Source organism: Camelina sativa, chromosome 4 (assembly GCF_000633955.1).
Source record: "Camelina sativa cultivar DH55 chromosome 4, Cs, whole genome shotgun sequence".
Taxonomy (NCBI): Eukaryota; Viridiplantae; Streptophyta; class Magnoliopsida; order Brassicales; family Brassicaceae; genus Camelina; species Camelina sativa.
The window spans coordinates 5,678,346-5,687,508 of record NC_025688.1 but is presented as its reverse complement, the minus strand read 5'-3'; the positions used below and the strand labels follow the sequence as shown (position 1 = coordinate 5,687,508).

At 39.9% G+C, this 9,163-nt stretch overlaps 1 protein-coding gene across 1 annotated transcript; it reads right to left on the bottom strand.

The window, feature by feature from the left end:
* On the bottom strand, positions 3,145–6,105 carry LOC104779899 (protein AUXIN SIGNALING F-BOX 2). Its single transcript, XM_010504322.2, has 3 exons — positions 5,079–6,105; positions 4,249–4,744; positions 3,145–4,162 (listed from the first exon to the last, which is right to left on the bottom strand). The coding sequence occupies exons 1-3, from the start codon at positions 5,528–5,530 to the stop codon at positions 3,383–3,385; spliced, it is 1,728 nt and encodes a 575-aa protein (XP_010502624.1). The 5' UTR covers positions 5,531–6,105; the 3' UTR covers positions 3,145–3,382.

The window sequence follows — 9,163 nt, the reverse complement described above, 5'->3', positions numbered from 1 at the left end:
ATCCGCATTTGTGAAAGGAAAGGACGTACAATCAGGACATACAGGAAGGCTTATCGAACCAGGTGTGGCAGTATTAGAGAAAACAATATATTTATCGGCTAGGAGATGTTCTAGAGAAGCTGATTGTTGAGGTGAAATGTAGGTGCATGTATTCTGGCTGTTAGAACATGCCGTCATTGATTGCTGACGGACAACAGCCGGTCCAGGACTTGAAACCAAAATGGGAGAAGGAAATGCGGAGTCGGAAGTGTCAATCGGAATGTTCATATTGGGAGAATTGTCGTTACATTGCACATCAGTGCGTTGTAAGAGATGACGTACCTGGAGTAGTAGCGATTCTTTAAATAGTTCAAGTTTATCAGCGAGAAGAGTATCTACAGTGTTTCTTCTGTCGAGAGAAGCAGATTTGGTGTGTGTTTTTTTGTTTTGGTGGCGAATTCTCAGCTTCTGAACTTGAACTTTATAAACTGCAGCAAACAGGTTTACGCTTCAAAATAGTGTAAAGAGGCAGAGATGCATCACCACCATACCAGGAGGATTCAGTGAAGGCAAAATCTGAGAAAATAAGTCTCTTAAGGTGTCTAACCTTTGGGTCCCCTTCGGTTTGAGTTTCAAATGTAGCAGCAGGCTTATTAGGAGATAGGACGAGAAGCTGGATAAATGGTAGGGGAATAGATTAAAGATAAGAACTAGGAATAAACTGCAAAATGTATACGGGAAGGTAACCGTACTTGTGGATCTTTCTCAGCACGTAGAATGTTTGTTGTATGGTATGATTTGCATATAGGAAGAAAACTAATTGTTCAGTCAATGAATGTATACTGCTCTTCAGCGTGTGGTACATATTTTAGGAGCGTCGGGATGTACTTGAAGAAGAACAACTAAAGCACAGAAGCCATGTACGGCCAAAGATGATTGTTTGAACTTCCCAAGCAGGGACACTGTGTCTTCAATATAGCTCCCAATCCTAACCGTACGAAGCATGCGTTGGAATGAGTGGCGCCCCCAAGGGTACGCAAGAAAAACTTCAACATCTTTTACCATTTCCACCACTTCGATAGATGGTTTCACAGGTTGTGTCCGACAAAGCAGTATCCCTTCTACAATGACAACTAGAGCAAGTCTAAAATTTATGCTTGGCAGGCATAGCTGGCTCTCCTTTTAAACGGCTGAGAAGGTCTGCAACAGTTGCATACCCGAGGGCACCCCTAATTAACGTATACCAGTATGGTGAACTACCGTCAGCATGCGTTGTTGCAGCAGATAGTTGGTTTTCCAAATGGAAAAGTGAACATGACAATCCAGTCAATTCGAAGAGGGAAAACCTTAAAGGATGGCCCCCAAATACAAACCAAAGTTCTTGAAGGTTAGAGGTATCGAGCTGCCTACACAACATCTGGTGAACCAACTGGCCAGACAAAGAACTTTCCCGAACACGCAAAGAGAAAAAGCATCCTAGTGGGGAGACCAGTAATTTGTCCAGCTCAGGCATACCATGGAGTATCTGTAAAATGTCTAACAAGTACGCTGGCTTAGAGTAAGAGTTTATACGAACTGCGTGGCTGGATAACAGTCGGTTGCAAATATTCTGTCCGGCAGGACACCTACAAGTAAGCATACGCTAAATTAGTTGTGAAATGTGTAAGGGAAGATGAAATAACATATAGCAAATACAGGTGGACAGTACAAGTAAGAACATTCCCTAAAAGGAGCAGACTAAAACTATACCCTAAAAGGAGCATAAGAAAAGAACCCAAATGACCCAATTGTAAAGTACTTTTTTTAGGTTTTTTTTTTTTAAATAACTTTGAAGGAGAAGTAAACGTATGGAACCCTGACCATAATAGATAGAAGTTAGCTGTCCAGTTTACATCTAAACAGCGGCGTAAGCAAGAAAACTATACCCTAAAAGCAGCAGAAGAAGGGAACCCAAATGACTACTAACACATTTTATATGTTTAATCATGTGTTGGAGTAATAGAGCGAAGTGAACTGTCCAGTTGACATCTGAACAGTGGAGTAAGCAAGAAAACTATACCCTAACTGAACAGCGGCGTAAGCAAGATAACTAAAACGTAATACTAACAAAGCAGATGTAACCGACGGTGAATCAGGTGCATAATATCTACAAGAGGAACAGGGTTACGAGAAAGAGGCAAATCTGGTGCAGGGGCATCATCTGAAATACGGAATAATCCCTGGATCCCATAACTTTAGTATGTACTTCCACCGGGAAAAGATGAAAAAGAAGGATTCAATTGGTCGGCGGCGCCGTTGTGCGCAATCGATGTGCACAATCCGGAGGAAAAATTGTAAACTGCGGCTTTGAATGGAGAAGTGCAGATCAAGTAGTTCAAGCAGATCAAGCAGAATAAAAGTAGATTAAATATTTGGTTGTTTAAGTGCAGATCAAAAGTGAATATCATCAAAAAAACTGTAGATCAGATCTGTATGTATTTTTTCTGCATTTACCATAAAAAAAATTGAACTGCACACAGATGAACTGCAATAATTTTTAAAAATAAAAAAAATCTTGAATGGTAATTTAGTGATAAGAGAACTACATCAAAGGATCAACTGTTATTTTTCTGTTGTTCCAGTGAAAGACTCCGATGGAACTTGAAACATAGAGACGAGAGTTCTTTATCAAAAATTACTATCACATGTGTCTTTTCTTTGAAAACGACAACAAACAAAAAGCGTATGTTTTCATCTCATAAATTTTCACCACGACTCGTGCTGTTGCGTCTTATCAGAAACAATAAAACCTATTATTATTTTTCTTTTTTTCTTTGAAAAGGTTTTCCCAATAAATCAATTAATTTTGAGAACATAGCAACGGGTTACGTTTAAAAGGATAAATGTGTCTTTCCGACAGACAATAAGTGACAAATACAAAAAGGGATTTGGAAAGTCTCATATCCTGTAAATGCCATCCATATAAGTCCTTCCCGGGTAATAAACTCGCAAAAAAATATTAGGAAAACAAGGACACACATGAAACTTATAAATCTCAAAAACTATGATTAATACTTAATTCAGTTTATGTAGAAGTTTTTTTTTTCTTCTTTATTTTGTATATTCCTAGCAACGTAAACAACTAATTTAACCTAATCTAAAAAAGCTTATAAAAAAGACAAGCACTTTGTAATAACTAAAAAAGAACAATAAATCACCAGAGGAAAGTCAAAAACAAAAACAGAATGGCTTTCACAGAAGAATCAGTTCTTTGTCTTAAAATTTAAAGAAAAACAAAAACAAAAAGTACACCTAATTCGGGAAGGACACATTAACGGAACACGACCAATCAGATTCTCAGAAAGACCAGAAGCATTGAACCAGAGCTCCCCCATCCATGTTTGGTCGGAGAAAAAAAGAGGACCTAGAGAATCCAAACAAATGGCGGCGCATCCATTCTTGTCCCAACCACAGTCCGATACAGATACAACTTATCCACTTTCTGTCTTCCCTCGTGTCCGTTTTCCTCCATCCGGTTGTTATCGGTCTCGTTTATGATCTCAACGTTGAGCCACGGCGCTTTCTCTGCGAGCCTTTTGCATCCGCTGAGCGTTACTTCACATGACGACATCCAAAGGGATCGCATTGTTTCATACTTGCTCACATCAGCAAGAAGCGCCGTGTCCCCAAACGGACTATCCCTAATCTCTAGCTTCTTCATCTTCTTGCAACCGTTCAACACGTATAGCATGCCTTTGTCTGTATCTCCTGCGAAAGCTATGGAGAGCATCTCGAGCTGGTTTGCGTACATCCCGATGTAGAGGAAGACTTGGTCTGTGAGGAGTCCTGAGAGGGAAAGCCGTCTTAGGCTTTTGCAGGCTTTGACGATTGCTCCGAAGCCTTCGTCTAGTGGTTGAGATGTCACGTGATCAGGCTTGTTTGGCTCGAGGATGCAGAGCCTGAACCTGATGAAATTTGGACAGTTCTTGGCAACGGTTACAAGAGCTGCGTTTGTCATCTGCTGGCAGAAGTAGAGTATCGAGTGAAGCTTAGGGCAGCCACCGGAGATTGCAACTAGACCTTCTTCGGTCACAGCTGTGTTGCCTCCACCGAGTAAATCAGATGGAAAAACCCTAAGCTCTTGTAACTCTTTGCATGTAGAAGCTACAACTTCAAGCCCTTTGTCACCTATACTATCCAATATCTGCAAGAACACATCCAACCCATTACATACAAGAAAACATACGTCCAAAGGGATTCACATCTTTTACAATGGAAATATTAGCTTACCCATAGCCGCTGAAGTTTCTTGCAATGCTGAATAAGCTTAATAAGGTGGCTGCCATGAATCTCAGCTGCGTAACTAAGATTCAAGGAGGTGAGGTTATGACATATTGGGTGGAAAGCTGAGAGACAGTGAGGAGCAGCCTCTAGAAAACCAGACAAACTCCTCAACGAGGTGCATTTCTTTATAGCAGCCTGGAGCTTCAGGTAAGACTCTGATTCCGGGTCATTCTCATACGACCCTACTCCTAAGTCAACCATCTGCGGTGCACACGACATCAACCTTGCGAGTGCATCTAGGGGAACTGCACGGTTTAGCTTCAGACTCTTCAGGTTTGGAGACCTAGCAACAAGCCTCTCTAAAGCCACCAGATTGGTTTCTCCTTCGAGACACGCAAAGTTTAGCGTGACAAGGGTCGTACAAGTGTCTGGGAAACAACTTAGCCATTGACCTCTATGATCATCGATTTCATTCTCTTGCAAGTCCAGATCCCGAAGATGCCTACAAAGAAAACAGAATTTCTTAAAACAGAGTTACATAACATAACCAATACAAATAGACTTAAAACCTTTAAGACATTTGTAACTCACAGCCAAGAGCAACCATTGCAGTAACCAAACTGGTTACTCTACTTAATTTGCATAGTTCTTTATTACTTCAAAACAAATATACTGATCTTTAACTGTAAATTGGATACTAGTGTTGGACCAAAAGCAATGTGCAATGATATTGAAACATAGCAGCTATAGTCAAGCTTTGTAGTCAGAGATCAAAACTAAACCTTACACAACAAAGTTACAACTTCTAACACACAAGAAAGAAAGAAAAATGATACCTGCAATTGGCAGCAATGGAGGCAAGACCATCGGTAGTAAACCCTTCACAGCTAACAAGCACCAAAGACTTAAAATTCACAAAAGAACGCGAGAGCAGCTCAAGACTCTCATCAGTAACAACCATCCTCTTCAACCTAAGCTCCTCAAGACCAACACGGCTCCGAGCTAAAGCCTCAATCCAAGGCAGCACAAAACCTCCCCATTCATGAGGAACCAAATTGAAATCCGCAAAATGAGGCTTTCCTTTCAAAGTCAGAGACTTCAGACATGGGAATCTCCTAAGCAACCTCTCTGGATTAGTTGCATAACAGTTCCCAATGAACACTTTTTGCCTACTGTATCTCTCAATCTTGTACCATGATTTGCAGACCAAAGATATAGCATTCCTGTCTTTGTGAGATGTAACGAAGTCGAAGACGTGCTCTACTACTTCATCCGGGAAATAATTCATCTCTCCAAGTAACTTCAGCAGCAAGATCCAATTTCACCAGATCTTGAACTAGAGTCAATTCACTTGACTTTGACTCAACACCATAAGAGCTCAAGAACACACACCAGATCTATACAGGTGTTTTAGATCTAGCTTGAAAACGAAAACTAGATCTATGAAGAACAGATTCAAGAAAGAACACAAATCAATTTGAGAAAGAAAAAAGAATGAACAAATTCTCAAAAAGATTCTCACAAGAAGAAAAAAAACTGTGATGATTACAAAAAAAAAAAGGAAGTAGAAGAAATAACGTTGACAATGATATAGAGAGAATCAAATAATAGATCTGTAGAATCTGAACACCATAAATAGAAAGCTTTGCTTTGTTTCCTTGAAACAAAAGAAAGCTTACAAGAAAAATGAAAAAAAAAAAATCAAGAAGCTAATGATGATGAGATGATGATTCAGAAGATTTTGATGAGAGAGATCACGTAACCAAAGCAAAAGCTCAGAAGAAGTAGAAGAAGAAGAACAAAACTCTCTCTCTCTCTCTCTCTCTTCTGTCTCTATGACTTGGTGGTGGTAATGGAAAATAAAATTAAAAAAAAGTCTTAAAAACCAAAGAGGAAGCACATCACAGGGGCCCCTACCTGGCTGACCGAAACAAACCGTGGTTAAAAAGATTTGAAACCATGGTTAGGTTTAGAGATATGATCCAACGGTTGAGAGTAGTTTGAAGCAGAGACGAAGATGAGGAATCTTGGCCGTTGATGGGAAATGGCATGCATGTGTCCTTATCACTGGTTACGAGGCCATTCGCCAAAGAGAAAAAAAAAGGAGAAGGTGATGTAGTAGTGTCAGACTTAATGGGACATTTGTAATTGCCCTTGGAGTTTATGTTTAACTACGAGGATATGCCATTGTTGACGTGTGGCGAGTAAGCGAGATTTTATGTACTTGCATAAGAAAGAAAAAAAATAAGTCACTATAAGTAGCCCTGAGACCAATTATTCGGGATCCGGTTTCCAATCCGGGATCCGTTCATATCCACTCCAAAAAACTGGATATCCAATACAGGTGAATCTGGATTCGGATAGTAAATTTTCGAATCTGCCGAATACGGATCCGGATCCGGATAGTGAATAATATTTGGACTGGATATCCGAATATCCGGTTAGTTATTATAATGGATTTAATAAACTAATAGATCTAACAATATTAATGGACCTAACTACTATTGGGCCTAACTAAATTATTGGACCTTTAAACTAATGATGCAAACCAAAAAAACTCTATCTAATATTATTTTTCTCCACGATCTCTCTTTCTCCCTCTCATTTTCTCTTTTTTTTTTTTGTCGTCAACGTGTTTCCTCTCTCTTCCTGTAGCCGAAAGTTCTATCTTTACTCTAATTTCTCAGTCTACTTTCTTCCTCTAATTTCATAACTAGAAATCGTAGCAAAAGATGTGTATGTATGCTTTTATGATTTCATCAAGCTTTGCATTTGTGGTGGTTACAAAAAAGATCTGTATCTTATGACGAGATTTGAACGGATCTATACAAGATCCAGCGTTTGGCTGTGGTGGTTAACGGATCAAGAAGAAGATAGAACAAAAGAGGATCCAGAGATGAGATTTGAGTTTGTGAAAACAGCAAGAACAAAAACAAAACATGTCGGATCCGGATATCCGCGGATATCTGGTTTTTTGCCACGGATATTCATATCCGGATATCCGGTAGCAACGGATCCGGATGCGGATAGTGTTTTTCTATATTCGGCGGATACGGATCCGGATCCGGATAGTCCCAAAAAGGCCGGATATCCGGATCCGTCTCAGGGCTAATTATAAGAGGTGTACTATAAGATCAAAGACTTGAAATAAAAGAACACATTTCTTATTGATTTAGAAAACTTCTCAAAAACTAAATCTTCTCAAGCTACATAGAACACCTCTCTATTGACCCTTACATATATATAGTGAATTAGACAACTCCTAATTCAAATAGGATTACAACACAAAGCTTTATCTAAATAAGCTTCTCTTTATCTAAATCTTGTTTGTGTATCCTTGACCCTTATCTCCTTAAGCTCCTCCTTAATGAGATAACTTCTATCACAAGTTAGAATTATCCAACATTCTCCCCCTTAATTCCAACATGAACTCTGCCTCGCACGATGATAATGCAACGGTCGACTGTTTCTGTGTTTTCCAAGTGATAGGCGACGAACCGTAGTAAAAGACATGACCCGTGATGCTCCTCCCATCGTCAATGTCAATGTTGTGACTACTGTCACTATACCCTGTGACCTTCCTTGATCCATCCCTCTTAAAGAACAACCCATAACTCATAGTTCCTTTCAAATACCTTAGAACATGCTTGATTGCTTGCCCATGTGACACTCTCGGACTCTGCATATAACGACTAAGCACTCCAACTGCAAAAGACAAGTCCGGTCTTGTGTGGAGAAGATATCGCAAACATCCTATGGTTCTTCTGTACCTAGTTGCATCAATCTCTCTTTCTTTCTCTGCTTTCGACAAACTCAGTCCCGGCTCCATCGGTTCATGAGTCGAATTGCAGGAACCCATCCTTGCATCAATAAGAATCCCTTGAGCGTATGCTTCTTGCTTGATTCTTATTCCATCCTCTCCTTGGAAAACTTCTATGTCAAGATAATAAGTTAGTTTTCCCAAATCTGACATTTCAAACCTCCCTGACATGTCTTCCTTGAAACGTTTAATGATACTGAGTGACGTCCCTGTTACAAACAGATCATCAACGTAGATAGCCACAATCAAAAACTCCTTCTCCTCTTTCTTGCGATAAACTGTTGGTTCCTTCACACACTTCTTGAAGCTCATCTCCTTAAGAACTTGATCAAGTTTTAAGTTCCAAGCTCTTGGTGCTTGACGGAGGCCATACAATGCTTTATGAAGTCTATATACTCGATCTTCTTCACCTTTTTTCTCAAAACCCTCAGGTTGTGTAACATAAACTAACTCTTTTAACTCACCGTTGAGAAAGGCTGTCTTCACGTCTAAATGATGAATCTCCCATCCTCTTGTTGCCGCGAGTGCTATCAGAAGCCGTATAGTCTCGATTCTTGCCACCGGAGCAAAGACCTCATCGAAATCAATACCTTGTTGCTGCACATACCCCTTTGCAACTAACCTCACTTTATACTTATTCACCGAACCATCAGCCTTCCTCTTGAGTTTATAGACCCACCTAACTCCTATAGGTTTGACACCAACCGGTTTATCCACAAGCTCCCAAGTATTATTCTTTATAATCGAATCCAGTTCAGCTCTCATAGCATCAATCCACTCTTTTATCTTTCCAGCTTCAAGATAACTTTCTGGTTCTCCATCGATTGTTAAGAACAACCTGCAACTCTCTGCTTCTGCAAACAAGACATAGTCATTGAGATGACGTGGTTTTGTTACCACACGACCAGACCTAGTTACCAAGGGTTGTACTGCGATTTGTTGGCCTTGAACTTGGTCTTTGACAATCTCATCACCCTCATTATCTTCTCCTTCTTCTTGATTACCATGATTTTCATCTTCTTGGTCTGCAACTTCTTGGTCATTACCTTGTTCGTTAGCGTGTCCACCACCATCTTCAACAACACCTTCTTGAAAAAGCCT